Source organism: Convolutriloba macropyga, chromosome 3 (assembly GCF_964194025.1).
Source record: "Convolutriloba macropyga chromosome 3, txConMacr16.3, whole genome shotgun sequence".
Classification (NCBI taxonomy): domain Eukaryota; kingdom Metazoa; phylum Xenacoelomorpha; order Acoela; family Convolutidae; genus Convolutriloba; species Convolutriloba macropyga.
This window is the reverse complement of record NC_134470.1, coordinates 46836621-46857234: the sequence shown is the minus strand read 5'-3', so window position 1 is coordinate 46857234 and position 20614 is coordinate 46836621. Positions and strand designations below refer to the sequence as shown.

Sequence of the window (20614 nt, the reverse complement as noted above, 5' to 3'; positions counted from 1 at the left end):
TAAGAGTTGCGCTGACAGTCACTGAAAAAAAAAATATTTTCAGCGGATTAATCTGCAATTTTTTCTTTACTTCATCATACTCTGTTGCTTTAGTTAATCTGTAGTTATTTAGTCTATTGTCCACTTGTATACAGATGATACAGAAATAACATGCAAATCTTCGGTGAATGATCTTGGTAAAATTATTGTTAATAATTTGAAATGGGACAGTCATATCAATGAGCGGCTTTCGAAGGCACAACAAAAGCTTTTTTTTCTTGAAGAGAAACGTTCCCTTTTCTACAAATACGAGAGTAAAAGTAAGCTTATACAAAATTTACATTTTATCGATTCTCCTTTACGCGTCAAATGTGTGGTTCTCGAATTGGCCAAACTGCAGAAAACTAGAAAAGATGCAAAGACGAGCGCTCAGGTGGGCTTTGAACACGAAATTTTGTACCAATAGTGACTACAATCAAAGCCTCATTTACAACAACTTGTTGCCAATCAGTTTTCTTTTGGTTCGAAATGATCTTGTTATGCTGAACAAATTTTAAAACTGTGATACTGCCCTTAAGTTTGATGATTATTGGAAAGTTTTCAAGGGACCACGCAGTAACCGTTCGGCAGCAAAACAGTTTTTGAGGACAAATTTTAATTGGACGAAATCAGTCAAATTGGAAGAGTATTTTGTTTTGAGAGTTGTGAAAAGGCAAATTGTCTCACCCAGCAAAATGACATCTCAGCTTTTGGCTGGACCTGTCCAACAGTGTTATTTCGGAAACAGCTGAACTCTCTTTTGAAATTAAAGGCTGTGAACTTTGAATACTATCAGTATCCTGTTAATTGGTCATGTTTTTGTAATTAATTAACAAAGTGATTCCTGCATCGCGGGTACCAAGTCAAATTAATAATAATAATAATAATAATTTTATGAGCGTTTATTGCGTTTTTTTACCAGGGCCGAAAGGCGAATCGTTTTGCAATATGAGGTTAAAATGATTCTGACATCACCACAGACCATACTCCTTCATTTTACTCTCAAACAGATCTTCGTTTCGTTTAAGTTACTTTTGCCGCTTTTTCAAAATTTTGACCGTTATGTTTCTTTTAAGATAGTTTTGTTTTAGCATTCTAATAACTGTGCAATCGAAGAAACTGTGTTCCACAAACGAATGGCTAAAAATTGCGTTATTTCGTTCTTTGTCTGCAACTTTCAATCATAATCGAAGAAAATTTTGAAATTTATTGGTCGCTTCTGTTTACCTTAAGGCTGCACGTTTGAAGGAGAATACATTTTTTAAATAGTTTACAGTGGGAGGGTTTCATGGAAGACAAGACAAGCTCATTGAAAACAGGAGAAATTCTATATTTATATAGACATTCTGACAAAATTATTCAAGCGAAAAATTGCTTATAAAAGAAAAGACTAAAGGACTTATATAAATGCTACAAACTTCGTTTCAGAGCAATCAAACCAAGAATCAGTTAAAAAAGGGTTAACCGTGATTGAACCACCTTAACTAGGGTTACATAATCCCTAGTGGTGATTTTGTACGCAGACTTTTGCGTCCGTTGATATCAAACATAAAAACTGTCAAAAACGTTCAAAAACGGTATTTTTCTAAACAAACTAACAGAGACGATAATCTCCTAAACCGTCAAAAGCAATCATTACCTAAATTTACCGATCGAAAACATGCAAAAACCACCATTTCCTAAAATTACCGATCAAAAACGGTCATTTCCCGCACTGATTTGAACGTTTTGATCGGTCTGGTCAACAGTGGATATGTTTTAAGAAACTGACGGTTCTAATTTTCAAAACCTAAATAATTTTGTTACTTTCACCCGCATTTCATGTAACAATAATTTATTTTTCCCTACCTAATTCAACATCTCGTGGTATGATCTTCCTTAGAAAGCTTAAGTGCCATCAGATTCCCACTATGTATTTTTCTGATGGCTGGACTACAATTCTTGTTTGGGATTACTTGTTTGGTTCCGTTTGCTTTTTGATAATAGAACGCTTCTTGTAATCAATTAAGTCTTATAGATATGCTTAAAGTTTTGTCAACGCTTGCAATTGTATTCAAGACCTGTCGCGGGTTGTATGTTTTCTCTTCAAGAATGTCGTTTTTGTTTCACCTACTTCGGTTGCTTTTTGAACATTTTGCGCGAAATCTTGTAGAATTCTACCTGCTTGTTTTTCTCATTCATTAATTTGGAAACGCATATAAACAGACCATGCCGAGCAACGAAATGACAACCATTTGATGTTTTTGTGTCCAACTGTAAATTCTTAAGTTTAATCGACCTAATTAGGTCAAGTAATACGGAATACATTGTGCTTCAGTTGGCAATTTTCAAATTATTGACGCAAAGAAAATTCCTTCTTAATCATCGTTTACTCAGTTGTTTTTGGATCCTCTGGAAACTGAAATAATGTTTCGCTACTGCTTTTTTTGAACTCAATTTTCTCAGCAGCTAGGTAAAACACAATTAGCGCTAGGACAAAAGTTTCTGCAATATTAATCCCGATATCGTGTTATAATTATTATCTTTTATATTCTTTCAGAATCGATGCGGGAATTTTCTGTTGAGCCATGCACAGGAACATGCGAGTCTTCCTGCTTCTGTCCCGGGTCGAGGGGTCAGCAGCTTTAAGCGGATATTTTTGTAAGAAATCCGCTGAATGTGCTGAAATTGTGTAAGATTTGTGCTGAATGTGCTGAAAATTAAGAATTTGGTAGTGAATCCGCTGAAAAAAAAATAATTCAGCACCTTTCAGCGCATTTCTTGCATAAAATCAGCATAGGATTAAGCACCTTTCTTCCATATTTTCAGCACTTGGTGAATCCGCTGAAAAAAAATATTTCAGCACCTTTCAGCGCATTTCTTACACAAAATCAGCATATGATTAAGCACCTTTTTTTACATATTTTCAGCACTTCTGAAAATTTCAACTTCTGCGGATTCAGCACCTTTCTTACATAAATTAAATAATTTTCTTAAAAGTTTTCAACAGCTTCTCAGCGTCTTTCTTACACGTTATCTTGAGATCAGATGACAATCTTTTAACTTCTATGAGAAATTTTCAAGGATTTGCTGAAATAGTTGAAGAAATTGTCGAACTTCTTGAACAACCTTCTTTAATAACTTTTTGAAAAAGACGAGTCAAAAAGTGTATCATAGCTTATTTGGTGATCGTGACAAGAGTTGGGTTTTCATAGGGAATTTTCCCTCTGATCAGACCATAGTGCAACAATTGTCCAGACCATTTTCCAGACTTTGCCCTCTGATCAGACCGTAGTGCGACCATTGTCCAGACCATATTGCGATTCAAGTGTTATGTAAAAGTGTTTGTCAATAGTTGCACCATCCCCCCTGCCCCGTTGAGACGCTGGTTGGTCAGCTCCCCCCCCCCCCGCTTTTTTTTGGTGCACCCGCAAATTATGTAAGAAAAGTGCTGAGAGATGCGGAAATTATGTAAGAAATGCGCTGAAAGGTGGTGAATAATGCAAAACAATGTGCAAGAAAAGTGACGAAATTATGTAAGAAAAGTGTTGAGAAGTGCTGAAATTATGTAAGAGATGCGCTGACAGTCACTGAAAAAAAATATTTTCAGCGGATTAATCTTACATAATTATCCGCTTAATGTGCTGAAAAGTTCTGAAATTATGTAAGAAAGGTGCTGAAAATTCAGCACATTAAGCGCGGATAATTATGTAAGATTAATCCGCTGAAAAATATCTTTTTTCTGCGGTTGTCAGCACATTTCTTATATAAATTTTGACGAATTCCTCGACCCAGGGTTTATATGAGTTGTTTGAAAGCAGCAAACGTTTTCCGCTTTAGGTTTCAGCAATTTTCGGCAGAAAGAAAAGTGCCAATTTTTCACGCACTAACATGTTATAAATAACACATATTGTCCAGCTTTTTTGAAAAGCTCTTGAAACCGACGTACTCATTTTGGGGAACATGACATGCATTTTAATTTGAAAAAAAAACTTACAACTTTGGGAAGAATCCGCCGGAAAGGGTTAACAATATGAGTGTACACAACAGGCAGATCCAGTCTATCATCTGTGACGCAGTGTTGATACATTGCACATGCAAAAAGAGCAACAATAATACTCAACAGCCAAACAGACAATCGCGCGAGAGACATCATTTTGAGAAATCGAGGTTTCAGTTAAGATTAATTTTAATGAAATATGGTTATCCGTTTCTCAAATGAGATATATTAATGTATATAGTTTGCTCTTTCAACATATGCTGAATGTTGTATATGAAGAAGGCGAACTTTGAATTCAGTTGAATGTCAGTTTTCTAAACAATATATGCTAAATGTTATTAATAGTATGTAAGATGTTAAAATGTTATTTAGAGTGTAGATAGTTAAGGCTAACATTAAATCCTATTAATTTGTTTATTGTTTGAACCTCATTATATCTGCAAATCCGATATGTCAAGGCGTTATTTGCACTTACTAGAGAGCTCACACTAAAAAGTTCAGGTAATTTTACCTGAACCGTGTTCAGGCAATCAGAATTTCAGGTGAATTTCAGGTGTAAAAGCACCTCAAACACCTGAACTGTATTTCAGGTAGATTTTTATCAGAACAAGTTCAGGTGTGGTTACCTGAAAATAACTTTTCATTGCATTCAGCAGCGAAAAAACTAATATTCTCATGTCAAGGTATGCGTTCCAAATCACAAATGGCCAGACTTAACTTCAGTGCACTCGAGGAGTGCGTTGTGTTCAAAATTTCAAGCACCCATCGGTTAGTGTTGCATAATCAATGGAAATATAAGTCTAAGATGACTTTCAATTCGCCAAGGTGCCATCGATCCAGTGTGACATTGAATCAGCCACAGCCTGACTATAGGTCAACTAAAACCAGGATGCCGCTGCCGAAAAAAAAATTGACTGAATTTGGAGTAATCATTTCCAAATTTGCAATTTTATATCTAGAAAAGCTTAAAATTTGGACGGCAGCAAAATTTATACCCATTGTGCTGCACCAAACAGTTTAACGAGCAGAAGTTTTTGCGCATTGTTTTTTTCACTCACACGCTAAAATTTTCTCGTGCGGAATCAACAATTTTTTGTTGAATTCACACGAGAAATTTTTAGCGATTATATGAATAAAACAATGTGCAAAAATTCTGCTTGATAAAATGATTGGTGCAGCACAATGGGTAAAAACTTTGCTGCCGTCTAAATTTTAAGCATCTTTAGATACAAAGTTGCAAACTTAGAAATGATCACTCCAAAATCAGTCCATTTTTCTTTCGGCAGCGGCATCCTGGTTTGAGCTAACTTATGGTCAGGCTGTGACTGATTCAATGTCAGAGGAGATCAAGAGATCACTGGCACCTTGGCTAAAATGAATGTCACCTCAGACTTATATTCTTATTGTTAATGCAACACTAACTAACGGGTGCTTGACATTTTGAACACAACGCACTCCTCGAGTGCGCTCATGTTAAGGTCTGGCCATTTTTGATCTTGAACGCATACCTTAACACGAGTATTTGAGCAATATTTTTACCTAATTTCTACCGCGAAAGAAACACTCGATAGAAAGCAAATTTACACGAGAAATCGTGTAAATTTTCGCGGTTCTCTCGGGACTAACCTCAGAATTTCTCGTGTTTCTATGCAGGTTTTTCAACATTAAAGAAAACAACTGGTGATATTTATGGCTCAGTTTTTATGCTAATACACGGAATAAAAAATAGCCCAGCCTGAACAAAAGTTCAACATTATAGAATAAAACTGGCCTTTATTATGGTCTAGTTCTCCTGCCAAAACACGGAAAAATAAGTAGAGAAGCCTGTACAAATATTTCAACATAAAGAAGCAACTGTCATTATTATGGCCCAGTTTTGCGGCCAGATCACGGAAAAAAGAGTAGCCCAGCCTGTACAAAAGTTCAACATTGAAGAATACAACTGGTCATTATTATGGCCCAGTTCTCCTGTCAAAAAAAGGAATAAAGAATAGCCCAGCCTGAACAAAAGTTTAACATTAAAGAATAAAACTGGCCTTTATTATGGTCTAGTTCTCCTGCCAAAACACGGAAAAATAAGTAGAAAGCCTGTACAAAAATTTAATCATTAAAGAATACAACTATTCATTATTATGGCCCACTTTGGCTGCCACAACACGGAAAAAAGAGTAGCCCAGCCTGAACAGAAGTTCAACGTTAAAGAATACAACTGGTCATTAATTATAGATCAATCTTGTAATTTTGTTATCACACGAGGAAAATTGTTATCACACCAGACGCATTTTTCACACAAAAAGTCGTGCGACTCTCCATCACACGAGAAAAAATTGCGTGATATCAAATGAGTGTAGTTCAATGACAAACTATTAAAATAAAATGTAATTCAGACTCTGCGTGGAATAGAACAATAGAATGGTTCCAGAATTTTTTTTAAAAAAGAAAGTTCTAATTGTTACTTTTTTAGTCAAAAAATAGTTTTTGGTAATAACTTGAGATTCATATGGTATTTTCTACAAGATTGATAAATGATTTTACTTCTATAACTTCTGTTTGTCAGTTCTTTAATTGATTGCAAAATTTTGCAACCCTCACTTCTTTTTTTCATAAAAATACAAACATTGCAGTCAAAATAAGTATGCAACGTTCTTTTCTTAATATTTTGCGTTGAGGATTTCATGATTTAGCACAAGTTCGTTCAAGAATCTATTTGCGCCGGTGTTAGGGGGCATTGAGGGTCATAGTGAGCTACTAACGTACGCGATTTGGTGGTGAGTGCTCCGAATCAATCCTTTCAAGAGAAGGTACCGCTTCTAGTAATGAGAAAAAACTGATATAATACAAAAAACATAGGGGCTATACCCAGCCAGAAAAAAATCAGCATTGTTTTAGAATGTCTCCAACCAGCAGCAGCAGTAACAACAACAACGAGAGCAAAAAAATCTTTTTTTTCGAAATTTTAAGTAACCCCTTTGCCATAAACAACTCTGGGGAGTTTTTTCCATTTACTGGCAATTTAGGTGGCAGAATTAAATAGCATTCGGGCACTTCAAACAGGACTTCCAGGCTGATATAGTGCATGTACGCGTTTCCCTTAGAGATATCGGACATAACTATTTGCTTGGCGCCAAAAGAATCTCCTCGCCTATATATTATAAACAGTAATATATCATGAAAGGTTCTTAACCCAGTCTCCTTCACTGGGTCTCAACTCGACATCAGTTACTGCTTTAGGCCGTTATTTTGATGTCTTTTCCTAAACAAATTCTGAAACAAAGTTTTTTGAGAAGTCAAGCTGCTCTGCTGATTTGCATGTTGTCTGAAACAATAACAGCAAAAACTTCAGAGCCATTCATTGTCAAAGTTATTGTCATCGGTAATTTTCGTCCGTTATTACCTACAAATTAAATAAATTTTTTGTGCCCGATGAGTATTACGAATTTCCCAAATGTGGCAAAAACTGTGCATCGAGTTTAGAATATTTACCAATCTTGTTCACTATTGCTATATGAAGAATGGAGAATAAAGGGGTCTTTCGCATTATAGCCCCCCCCCCAGCTTATTGTTCAGATAACCTATAGCCCCCATCATGGTAACTATACCCATAATTTAATGACGGGGGGGGGGGGCAATAAAGACCCGAATAAAGAGTGGTGGAAAAATATGGTCTAATCAGTTTGAAGTGTTGAAATTGTAACGAGAATCGATAAACGACAGTACTACTAGGTTGCTATCGCATTCTCTATTCACCAATTTGGCGTTGCTATGTCAACAACATTCGTCTGGTAATCTTCATAAGACAAACTATATACAAGGCTTATCAGTTGCTGCAAAGCAAATGTTTCTCCAGCGAGTAGTATCTTAATCCATAGAAGTAAGCAACTGTTTACCATTTTTTCATCCAGATCTTTTTCGGTCAAAAATAGAAAAATGGAAATAAAATGGACGAAAAACATTTTCTGTATATGTGTGCAACATTATCAAATTTGGCTGGGCTGCTACAGATCACACAATACGGGATCTCTTTATGTATGCCAGTCAAACTTGACAAAAGATATAACAAATCGAAGGCAAAGATATATGCCTAAGACCTGTCTGTGCTATAAGTCTCAATTTAAAATTGTTGGGGGGGGCTGAAAAGTTCAATTAATTAAATAGATAGTTTAAATAAACAAGCTTACACTGAGTATTATTTAACCGGGTTGAGCTGTTACTTGATTGTGTTGTTGTTAAGTGAGTGCGTCGTTGAAACTTCTCCCAGTCGGTTTCTCGCAAAAAAGTTCTGTTTGAAAATTGGCTAAGTTAGAAGTCTTTTCTATAATTTCTTTCTCTGTTAGAATTTTTAAAATTATTTTGTAGAAAAAATGAAGCAGTTGTCTGCTGCTGGTCGTCGGCTCTCTTATTTGTCTCTCTAATTTTATTCCGTCCCACTTCGCTGAGAGAAACAATTAACTCCCCTCAGCTCCGTTTGGGCCGAGAGGGAGCGAATCACAAACTCACGTTCACAGTTAGGTGCTTCTTAAGTTTCCTATTGGCCGAGAAGGCAAGAGAATTAACTCTTTTTTATCTCACGGAAGAAATATTGAAACTCCAAAAAAAAATAAAAATCTGAAAAGCTGAGAGCATCAATTATTGATTTCGTAGGCGCCTGTTTTCTGCTTTTCCCCTCTTCTAAAACCACAACAATTATGGTTTTCTTGGGGGCTTTTTATGAGACTCTATTGTCTTTTCCCCTGAAGCAATCTGCTTCATCTTTATTGAACTTGGGGTGAAAGATCTGCATTGCAACTGCCAAAAGCAGAAGTAATTTAAATCAAAAGAAACTGTGGTTTTACAGGCCGCCTACGTTCAACAATGTACATTTTCTATCCTGGATATAAGCGAGGAGATCTAGGCCTAAAGTTGTGCTATTTAAATAAGTCGAACTGAGTTGTTTAAATACTTGTGTACTGGTAGTCTTAACAAGCGTTAGTTTATTTAGCGCGCGACGAAAGAATGGTTAATTAGTGCCTAAATACGTTCGCTCTAATGCGGGATTAATTATCCGTTCATTTGTGACGGCTCTCGTAATACTACAGCTCACCCCGATTTTTAGTAAGAAACAAATTTAATAGATTTATCTACATCATACAAAAGTTTTAAATGAAAGTCAGGTAAATTGTGAGTTCTCTTCAAGTTTTTGTTGATTGAGTTGAGATGGCGGCAGTCATTTGAGTTGGAGGTGGCAAATGTTGGTTGGTTGCGACATGTTGTAAGAGTTGATTAGTCAGGAGGTTTGGTGGCGTCCTAATATAAAACCAATCGCAAAGGGCGATAAGGTTTGGTTATAAAATCAATCGCAAAGGGTGATAATGTTGAGTTATAAAATCAATCGCAAAGGGCAATAATGTTGAGTTATAAAATCAATCGCAAAGGGCTATAATATTCTGCTTATATTAATTAAAAAATTCTGGTGGCAAAATGACCGGGCTTGGTACCGGGCTGTCATCGTCCTCGATTAAAAGGACTTCTTGTACATCTTGACTGTCATCGCATGACTCTGGGGTCTTCTCGTGCTTAGAGATCAGTGACTTTATTAGTTTTTTTTGTTTTTGCCTCTTCTTTTTTTCTTTCTCTAACTTGCAGTTCAGTTGTTTGACCTCTTCAACTAATTCCTTGTTTGCCATTCCTAGCTTTTTGTTAGCCGACGTTATTTCAAGATGCTTCTGAGCAAATGCTTTGTTAATTTGCTTCAGGTTGCTTTCTTCTGTTTTTTTTAACTGTTTTGTTAGAACGTACTGTCTTCTCCAGTAGTCATTACTTGTTGTTTTTCCTTTCTCTGTATTATTCATTTGCAGACTTTCGAATTTCATTTGCAGTTCCTGCAATTCCGTCTCTTTGATGAACAATTCCTGTCTGAATCTCGTATTTTCCGAAATTAGGGATTCTCTCGTAATTTCGTTCTGTTCATTAGTTGAAGGAAAAGCAGTTATAGCCGCATATGGTACATTAGCGTAAATGTCCAGCTGATTGTTCCTGATGTTATACATTTTTGTGGTTGGATTTCGGTTTTTAATCCTCCATATATTTTGGTTGTCGTTCAAAGAGAAGTCTTTTAGAATTGGTAGTTCGCTTGCTTTCATGAAGAGGTCTTCTCCTGTAGTGATATTGCTCACTTTGACCCTTTCGGATACGGCGAATTTATTATACTCAGTTTTTAGCGCATATTTGAGGTTTGTAACAAACCTAGGGTTTTCAGTGTTAATTTCCGCTTCTCTTGTTTTCTGTATGTCTAGGCAGTGAGGGATGTTTTTTCTATCACGTTCCGTTAACAGGTCGTCAATATTTGACATTTTCTTGATTTTTTCAGCGTGACTGGTGTGATGATTTGCTGGAGCTGGTCTCTTGCGATTGACTATCCAATTGTTTTGCGGATCATATTGACTCGAAGTTGATGGAGGTGCAATGGTTGTAGTAAATGGAGGCTTTGAGAAAATAGGAGGCTGGGAAGAATGGGTTTGTGTTTGTTCTTGTTGTGTTGTCACTTGTTGATGTTGATTCGGGAATACCACGCTTGCGAGTGTGGGTCTGGTAGTCATTGTGAGTGTTTCCTTGTTAATGATATAAAATGTTTTGACTTTGGTTAGCCTGTGTCATCAATATCACACATTATGGCTTCTTTTCAAGTTTGCAATTGTATTGCTAATATAAAAAAGTATTCTATTGTAGAATGTTTTTGTAAGGTTTTGTTGCTAATAGCTTTACTTAAAAATTATAATGCTAAATGCATTTGTTATTAAAAATTGGTAGAAAAGTTTTTGTTTTGCTAAATGCAAAATTAACTTTAATAAAGGAAGGCGGGGCAATAAAAAAAAATTTTATACTTATGCCAGGCGGGCAGCCCTGGCACAAGTACGTCTTTCTCTGCTGCCCGGGGGTGTGAGTCTTGGGGCGTGCGTCACACTAACACGGCTGCAACGACCCGTGCTGCTGGGGAGACAACCTTGCTGAGCTGAAAGAAAGAAAATTTTCGGGTCATTTTTGGAAATTTCAGTTATCGTGTTAGTGATCTGAATTATTTAGGTTCAAAAGCCAGGGGGCAAGCTGGAGAAAGCTGAGGTAACCCCTTCCCGAGGAAAAGTTAAAAGGGAGAAAAAAAATCGTTTAGACTTGAGTTGTTTTTGGTTTATTAGACAACGTCGTCTAAAAAATTTTTACAAATGGGACATTTTTTCTGCTTATTTATACATACTCGACAGAATCGATGATCCTCATGTTGGGAAAAATGTGGGTTTTTTGTTACTCCTAATTCTGTTTTCATTTTTTTGCATAAATTGCATTGGAAGTAGGATGTGATTAGGACGGGAAGACAAGGTCGAAGATGGGACATTTAGGATTTGGATATATTTTAAAAAATGCCTTTCTGCAAGGAATACATACATAGTGAGGATTTTCTCTGGGAAATTGCTTATGTAGTTTTTCTACAATAATTGTTTTTCGTGAACATATGGGGCAGATAATGTCCTGATGAGGATAGAACCAACGAAAACCGTCGAATAGGGATTGTGAAAGACCCATCGAGTGACTGTTCTTTTATTTTCCTTATACGAAAACAGGAAAACCTCTGAGAAACTGCAGTAGGATGAGATTAATAAGAAACGAAATTGCAAGCAAGGTATTTAGGATTAGGATAAATATTTTTGTGGATAGGTCTAGATTGGTCATTTTCCGTATCTGGATAAAATTTGGCCAATTTCGGAAAGGAGCTAGTGATTAATAAAAAGGGATATTGCCAATGCGCATAAGAGAACAAAAAGAAGAATAAACAATGTTACGGGGTGCATTTTGTCAATTCAATGAGTAGTGTAGAACTAGGGTGAAGGAGGTGATTTGCTCCTGGTAAAAACTGAATTGAAATAGGGATATCGAGTGGATCAAAAATAAAAGCAGGAAAAGAATTAAAATTTTGGAAGTTCTTGGACGCATTATGTAATTATTTTTTCGCAACGAGGGCATAATTTATAGTCTTCTACGCAAAATTTACAAACGTTGACGGGCTTGTGATCACTGTGATGAAACGTTTTTGCAACAGAGTATTGAAATGTTGTTTGTTTGCAAATATCACATTGAAACCAGTTAAAGATCGAAAAGATAACATTCAATTTAGAGCATTTAGGATAAAAATCATAGCCCATATCTTTTATAACATATTGGTAACAGAGCAGACACATTACGTGGGGTAGTTCGTTAGGGGGGTTCTCGTGTAATTTCTTGAAAACAATTGTTTCACGTCTGCAGCATAAACAAATTAGTGAGACCGGTTTGGATTCTACAGTATTGGTTTCTTTGTCAATTGTATTCATTTTTGAAAGATTGTTATTGGAAGGGATTATGGGACTGGCACGGTTGGAGGATTTGGTTGTTGATTATTTTGGGATTTTATTGTTTGGTCTATTACTAATATAATTATGAACATCAAAAATTTGAAAGGATTACTTAAAACTACGGGGAAAACGGTTAAAACGAAGGAGAAGGCTGCTGCAATAATCATAAGGGCCATTAGTAAAAAATCAAATAATGTGGGGATAAACATTTTGGTTAGTTTGTGAATGTAGTTTTGAATCGAGGATTTTACCACGGGTTGTTTGGATCAAATGCTTGTTTGCATAAAGGGCATTTAGTAGTTGTGAAAGTCATACACTGCAAACAAATTGATTTTTTGGGGTGTAGGTTTCTGAAGTGGCTGTGGCAAGTGGATAACTTTTTGATTTCTTGACAAGAATCACACTGGAAATAGTGGCAATGACTGATTGTATAAATGGGAGTTACGCAAATGGGGCATTTAGATTGGTTCCAATATTTAAATAATTCATTTCTACAGGGAATGCAAGCAAAATGGGGGGGTTGACCGTTTGGATTTTTGTGCAATTTTTTAAATTGACGACAAGTGAGATAACAAATAGGACATTCGATTTTTGGGGTTGAGTCAATTTGTGGTTGCTGGGATAATATTTTCAAAACGTTTCCCATTATATGGATAAATCAGAGATATCTGGGTATGCGACTTCTAATCCATGGTGTTCAAGTTCGTTGGGGATAGTTACATTTAAATCTGCAATAGCAAAAAAGAAATTCCAGTGTTTCTCGTTTGGATAGATGTAATAATAATTAATGGTACCGGTGCTTAGGAACATATAAGTTATTTTGATACATGCTTTATATTGTATGAAACAGATAGTAAACCATCTTTCTGCTTTAACAATTTTAACTTTTTCCTTACCAATGAACAAAATCATTTTATTTTTAACAATTTGGAAAGAAATGAGGGAAAAGGGACAAATTGATTAGAAAAAAAAAGGAAATAATGAGCAGGGAAAAAAAATATTTTTTTGGGGAGAGAAAGTTATGTGAAACAAATTATTTTACTGAAGAGCGCCCAAGTTGACTGGGAAATGCTCTTCGATATCAATGAGTGCAAGAAAGAATTCCCAGTGCTTCATTCCCATGGTGATTCGAGTAGAACCCTCACATCCACGCTCGTAGTCTGTATAGTGTATGATTATACAGGGTTTAATCTCTGCTGTGGAAGTTTCAATGAAAGATCTCTCGAGGGACTCTACTTTGACTAGGCGCTCACCAAAGTGGAACAGCATTATAAAAGATCTAAATTAAAAGGGATTTTAGAACCATTTAAAGCTTGGGATATATTTATAAAGAATGTCCAATAGGGGAAGATGGTGTTAAGGTAATGGTTCCATCAGTCCAAATGTTTAAATATTCAAAATGGAGTATTAGTTGTGGGATTACTCTGTTGCTTTTTGTCGTGACAAATGATTTTTCAAAAAGTTGTATTTGTATAAGGCAGTTTTGGTATGAGAATATCATTGCTGCTTTTAATTGTTAATGGTTTCCAACTCTTTAAGGATTGAATCGTTTTGGCAAGAATCAGTTTTTGGGCAATCAAAACAAATACTGTGAGGTACACAGTTTGGATTTTCTAGAATAAAGAGGAAGAATTTCCAATGAACTGAGAGAGGATTAATACTTATTAAACAAGTATTTTCACTTTGGATTTCTTTGAGTGTTACTAGCATAGTAGGTACAGGAGTTGGGTATGCATCAAAAGATCGTTGAATTTTTTGCAACTCTACAAATTTATTGTTAACTGCAAATATCATAGTTTAGAATAATACTTAAGCAATGTAGATTGGATGTTGTACTTGAAATACCGAGTTCTCTTTGAATGCTAGAAAAATGGTGAATTCGGCGAACTGATGATGAGTAATGAAAATAGTTAAAAGTCTGTAAATATTTGTCATGGGTTTTTTTGCGAAAGTCATTATACTTATAGCGGAAACATAGTATACGGCTAATAGCTCAAAATTTTGGTTTCCGATTCTGATTTGTAAGTTTCTATTAATTAAATGAATCATGTTGCTGATCTAGCTCCTTTGGCAAACTATTAGGGTCGAATTGTGCTAAATACACGAAATAATTCCAATACAACGAATGAGGGGTTAATATCACAGTATCGTTTTCCCAAGTGTCCCAAAACTCAAAGTTTATAACAATTTGAGGGAAAATGTCTCCGTGTTTTTCTTCAAAGGTTTTCTTTATTTGATAAATTGTAACAAGTCTATCTTGAAACAAAAAGTACATCAATGGAAGCGTTTTAGTTGTTAATTAACTTAGTGTTCTTCATTTCAAAATAGGTATTAAAATAAATTTAAAAAAGGATATAAAGGAGTGTCAATTATTTCTAAAAACAGGATTCTTGACAACGATTGATATTTATAGATAATATATCAATCGGATTCACTGTAGCAAAATCGGAGCAGGGGAAGAGTGCAGGAAATAGCTAGATAAACATAGTTGGGATTACATAGTTGAAACTGGATTATAAGAAACAAAAAGAAAGAAAGAAATCCATACATGTCTCTCAATGTTGAACTTACAAGAGAGTTCAAAATCTAGTTATATTTTTCTTCAGGTGCTTTGAAACAATTTCGTATTCGATTCCAATGTTTACAAAAATAATTGTGTTATCAATCAAGGCTCTTAACAAGGAGAAGTATTGGAAATTTGAATGCGGTACATCCAGATCAATAATGTCACTAAAGTAGAAAGATGCAACTCTAATAGTTACAGTAGTTTTCAAAGCGGAAATACTTGATAATAATATTTGTCCGGTGTATTGTCCAAATCGAATGAATAAAGCGTTAGGCTGTTTTATGAATTTGGGCTGCATAACATAGCATCCTTGAGGTGTATCTAAACAAGATATTATCTAACTTACAGAGTCTAATACAAATAATTTTTATTATTTTTGAGACAAATTATTTTTTTTATAAAAAGGATGATTTTTAGTCACAGCTTTAAGGAGGTGCCACCACACTTCGAATGGTTGCATCATTTTGTGGTTGTGGTTGATGTGACGCCAGACTTGGGTATTCTGCTTTAATATTTTCTGTATGACAATGCTCATCAATTTTATTTTCTCTTGGTTGATCCTCAACGCATTTGTAAGTTTTTTCTATTGTGCTGTAAGGTTGATAATTACTAAGCGGTAAAAAATGATTGTTGTTCTGTGGGACCGACGGTTTGGTTTCGTTAGAGAATACCGGTGTAAAGAACGATAAGATACAAAGATTATATGTTGCTCCTAATAGAATTTTCCAAAAACCCATTGTTTTGTTGGATATTTTGTGTATTTCGAACGCTCTTATGATTGTTACGATTACATCAGTTAAGAAATTTATGCACAAGAAACAAGCATAAATAAACTAAAAATCGGACAAAGATTACCCCCACCCGGGTCAAAACAACTTTACAAGAGCAAAGAATCAATTGCCTGTTACTATTTTAGTGTAAATTTACTGTATTTCGGCCGTAAATTTGATATAAATTACTCTATTTGTTTGTCTATTAGTGTGCTTTCACTTCTGTGGTAGTGGTTATTTTACTATTCTAATCCGATCGGATAGAAAAACAAAAATTTAGGCGTGATTCTTTTCTCTGGGCGCACCAGTTATCAAATTTGGCTGGGCTGCTACAGATCACACAATACGGGATCTCTTTATGTATGCCAGTCAAACTTGACAAAAGATATAACAAATCGAAGGCAAAGATATATGCCTAAGACCTGTCTGTGCTATAAACCTCAATTTAAAATTGTTGGGGGGCTGAAAAGTTCAATTAATTAAATAGATAGTTTAAATAAACAAGCTTACACTGAGTAGTATTTAACCGAGTTGAGCTGTTACTTGATTGTGTTATTGTTAAGTGAGTGCGTCATTGAAACTTCTCCCAGTCGGTTTCTCGCAAGAAAGTTCTGTTTGAAAATTGGCTAAGTTAGAAGTCTTTTCTATAATTTCTTCTCTGTTTGAATTTTTAAATTTATTTTGTAGAAAAAATGGAGCAGTTGTCTGCTGCCGGTCGTCGGCTCTCTTATTTGTCTCTCTAATTGTATTCCGTCCCACTTCGCTGAGAGAAACAATTAATTCCCCTCAGCTCCGTTTGGGCCGATAGGGAGCGAATCACAAACTCACGTTCATAGTGAGGTGCTTTTTAATTTTCCTATTGGCCGAGAAGGCAAGAGAATTAACTCTTTTTTATCTCACGGAAAAATTATTGAAACTCCAAAAAATAATAAAAATCTGAAAAGCTGAGAGCATCAATTATTGATTTCGTAGGCGCCTGTTTTCTGTTTTTCCCCTCTTCTAAAACCGCAACAATTATGGTTTTCTTGGGGGCTTTTTATGAGACTCTATTGTCTTTTCCCCTGAAGCAATCTGCTTCATCTTTATTGAACTTGGGGGGAAAGATCTGCATTGCAACTGTCAAAAGCAGAAGTAATTTATATCAAAAGAAACTGTGGTTTTACAGGCCGCCTACGTTCAACAATGTACATTTTCTATCCTGGATATAAGCGAGGAGATCCAGGCCTAAAGTTGTATTATTTAAATAAGTCGAACTGAGTTGTTTAAATACTTGTGTACTGGTAGTCTTAACAAGCGTTAGTTTATTTAGCGCGCGACGAAAGAATGGTTAATTAGCGCCTAAATACCTTCGCTCTAATGCGGGATTAATTATCCGTTCATTTGTAACGGCTCTCGTAATACTACAACATTAACACCACAAGTGATATTTAACAAAATACAAAAAAAATTGCAGAAACGAAGAAATTATAGACAAATTTTGGCACACAAACACAGTTTGGTAACGAAAATGAAAAATATGCTTTTTCTTTCTGTTGTTATGTGTCCATTGTATCCAAATATTGAGTATTACCTTGCTAGTTATTGGTAAGGTTTTTTTCAACTAATTGAGCTGTAAAGTTACTGGTTGCCGAGTATTGTTCTACAAATTACGTAAGAATTATCTTTCTGGAGCTCTGTCTTGCTCTGTTTACCACATTACGAGCAAATTAAGTGTTGCTATTTTGTTCATTTAAATACTAGCTCGGCATATAAATTTTTACTAGCATTGTTTCAGTGGGTGGCGGTCAAGCAAGCCGATAGGCAAGCAAGCCGAATTTTGAAAATGAGGTCAAGTAAGCCGAAAAATTTTCGGATACCCGTATTTTAAGTTGCCCCTGGCGGGCCGGTGGGAGCGCTTCGCGCGCGTCGTGGCTTCGCCGCGATAACCGGCCCGCTATTTCCGGATTACATCCCACAGCGGATGAGAGGCATGGCCATGGACAGCGGTCTGCTGAGGCCCGTACCCACTAGATGTCTAAAAATTGACGCATTTTTGTTTCTTTGGTGCATTGGAATACATTATGGACTATAATACTACGCGCAGTATTGATTGTAACGGCTGACAAGATTACATAACTATTACATAACTTTCGGCTTGCTTTTCTGTCGGCTTGCTTGCCTATCGGCTTACTTTGCATTGCCCGTTTCAGTGATTCAAACGTATATTGAACTTCCAAGTAGAGCAAAATGTATTAATGTGTTTAATTGTGTTCAAATGTTGAAGTTAATTAAACATTTTTAATACTACGGTATTAGTATAGCAGATATGAGGTTTCGAAAGTGAACCACAAAAGTACCCAGGCCTAGACCTCGACTTATGATAAGACTTTAAAAGTCTAGTAGGGGGGGGGGCAATATTGACTATAATTACACGGTCGAGGTTCCTAGTTAAAGTCGAGCTAATATCTTTTCATGGGTCGAGCTAAAGTCTTTTCATAACGAAGAAAGTCCAGCTAAGGTCTTTTCATGGGTCCAGCATTAGTCTTTTAATAACCAGCAAAGTCGAGTTAAGGTCTTTTCATGGGTCCACCATTAGTCTTTTCATGAGTCTGTTTTTTTTTCAAAATTCAAATTTTTTTATTTGTGTTTCCTGCTTCTGTACAGACAGAAGCAGAACCGGAGCAAGACTAAATAGTTTTGCACCAGAGCAGTCCAACTTAAGAATCAGTTGGAAATCTGCCAAAAGCCTTAAGAATTTTGTCAAATCTTAAGATAAAGAGTTATTTCAGATCGAGTATATTACCACATTACTTGATTCAATGAAACCAGCTAGCTTAAGAGTATTGATCCTAGTCCCATTAGCCTTGAAAAAATTTTGGCGCTATTCAGTTTGTTTTCCTTCCCCAAATTATGAGCTATCTTTTTAAAAAAATAATGCAGGTTTTTGAGGTATTTTTCGTTCTTTTGAATCGTAAAAGGTGCATGATCATATATGCTGACAACGTTATATGCAATATTGCACGCAAAACGTTAATGGCAGAAAAACAGACTTATGAAAAGACTAATGATGGACCCATGAAAAGACTAATGATGGACCCATGAAAAGACTAATGATGGACCCATGAAAAGACTAATGATGGACCCATGAAAAGACTTTAACTCCACTTTGTTCGCAAACATTGTGTCGAGATTAAGTCCAGCACAAACTTTGGGTCAAGCCAAAGTCTTTTGTAAAATTTTGGGTCCAGCTAAAGTCTTTTGCGAAAAATCTGAGTCGAGCTAAAGTCCAGAATGCCTTAAAGTCCAGCTAAAGTCTTTTCATAGCTCAAATGAGTCCAGTATGGTCTTTTCATAGCATATTTTTGTCGAGCATTGTCTTTTCATGAGTCGAGGTCTAGACATGGGTAACATTAATAAATTTGTTTTCAGTACGATTACAACAGCAAATAATTGAAGTTTCGTATTCTTTTACGCCGTACCAAGCGCATGCTAGAAAAAATTCTGCCTAATTGAGAACAGTTTTAAATAACAGTTCCAAAAAAATCAAATATTAAAGAATCGATTAAAGAATAAAAAATATGGGACTTTATTTCTCTAATTGTTCTCACAATAAAAGTTTATGATTTAAATAATGTATAATTTAGTAATTATAAATTATAATTTATATAATAATAATGTGCAAAATGGCTGTCAAAAAAACGTTTACTGATCCACTAGTGTGTTGTTCCTTTCCAATAACTTTAGACACAAACTTCAAAAGCTCAGAAGTATGTATTTCAAAAACAGAAGCAAAATTGCTTTCCTATCTATGGAATCTTGCTTCGGTTCGTTTTGGGAACCCATAAATTACCTAAATAACAAATGTTGTGATGCTCACAAAGATCGGTCTTATTTGCTGTTTCGTAGATGAAAACTCCTTATTTGTAATGTTGTAATGTTTTTGTATGTTGTAGTATTGTTGGTGAACATAACCTTTGTAAATCTTTCCGCTAAAACATTTTCAATTTTGAAAACAATATAGAAAGTGAATACATATTAGCAAAACGCAATTTTGAGATCACAAACTGAGAGTAAGTTTTATTTTATTAACCAAGGAATTTATATCCTTTTGTTTCTTCATTACGGGCTCATTAAAGAATTTGTTTAGGGCAGTTTGAACACAACAAAAAGAGATTTCGGACGCTTGGCGTTACCTTGATGAGGCATAAAGATCTTCCGTGTATTCTTGTGCTTTTAATTTACTATACAAAGTGTCATCAGCAATTAGCACAAAGTTATTTTTATTGATACTAATACAGGTTTGTTTATCTTAATGAGAAGGGCAAGAGGAACAAGTACACATCATAGAGGAGCTCCGCAATTAATTTTTCTTGGCAGAAATTTTTTTTTGAAATCAAAGGAACAAGTCTCTCCTTGCTTTTGAGGTGACTCCAGATGATCTCTAATTTTGACTCTGAAGCCTTATTTGGAGCATTTCTCAAAGAGGAACTCTTGGGCAACTATGTTGAAAGCTTTTGATAGGACTGCCAACTTACAATGAGACAAAATATCGCATTCTCTATAATATTGCAGATTTTCTATCATACCAATATTGACGTCTACTCTTGATAGCTTGTTTAGGTAACCATAATGTTTAGATCTGTACAGAATAGAACCGAACAGAATAGATCTGTAATTTTTCACAAAAGATTTTCTCTAAAGTAATAAGTTTAAGATCATCCAAGAGAGCACGGGAAGAATTCGGCTTTAAGTTGCATTTTATTACATAATGCTGTGTGTCCTCCGTTATCTATATGTGAAATTTGTAATTAAAGTTGTTTGTATTGAATATTGAAAAATTTACGCAGCCAGCAGGATTCGAACCTGCGCGGGAAGATCCCATCTGATTTCGAGTCAGACGCCTTAACCACTCGGCCATAGCTGCTTGATATCTACTGTCATA

At 35.5% G+C, this 20614-nt stretch overlaps 1 protein-coding gene and 1 non-coding gene across 2 annotated transcripts in view; both read right to left on the bottom strand.

Moving 5' to 3' along the window:
* LOC142337093 (arylacetamide deacetylase-like) overlaps positions 1-4285 on the bottom strand; it is a 53561-nt gene extending 49276 nt beyond the window's left edge. The window contains exon 1 of the mRNA XM_075386172.1: positions 3995-4285. Coding sequence (XP_075242287.1) covers positions 3995-4153 — 159 coding nt within the window. The 5' untranslated portion in view covers positions 4154-4285. The remainder of the gene's footprint in view (positions 1-3994) is intronic.
* Positions 4286-20514: 16229 nt separating this feature from the next.
* Trnas-cga (transfer RNA serine (anticodon CGA)) lies at positions 20515-20596 on the bottom strand. Its single transcript has one exon. It is a non-coding gene; the product is annotated as a tRNA-Ser (tRNA).
* Between the last annotated feature and the right edge of the window lie 18 nt (positions 20597-20614).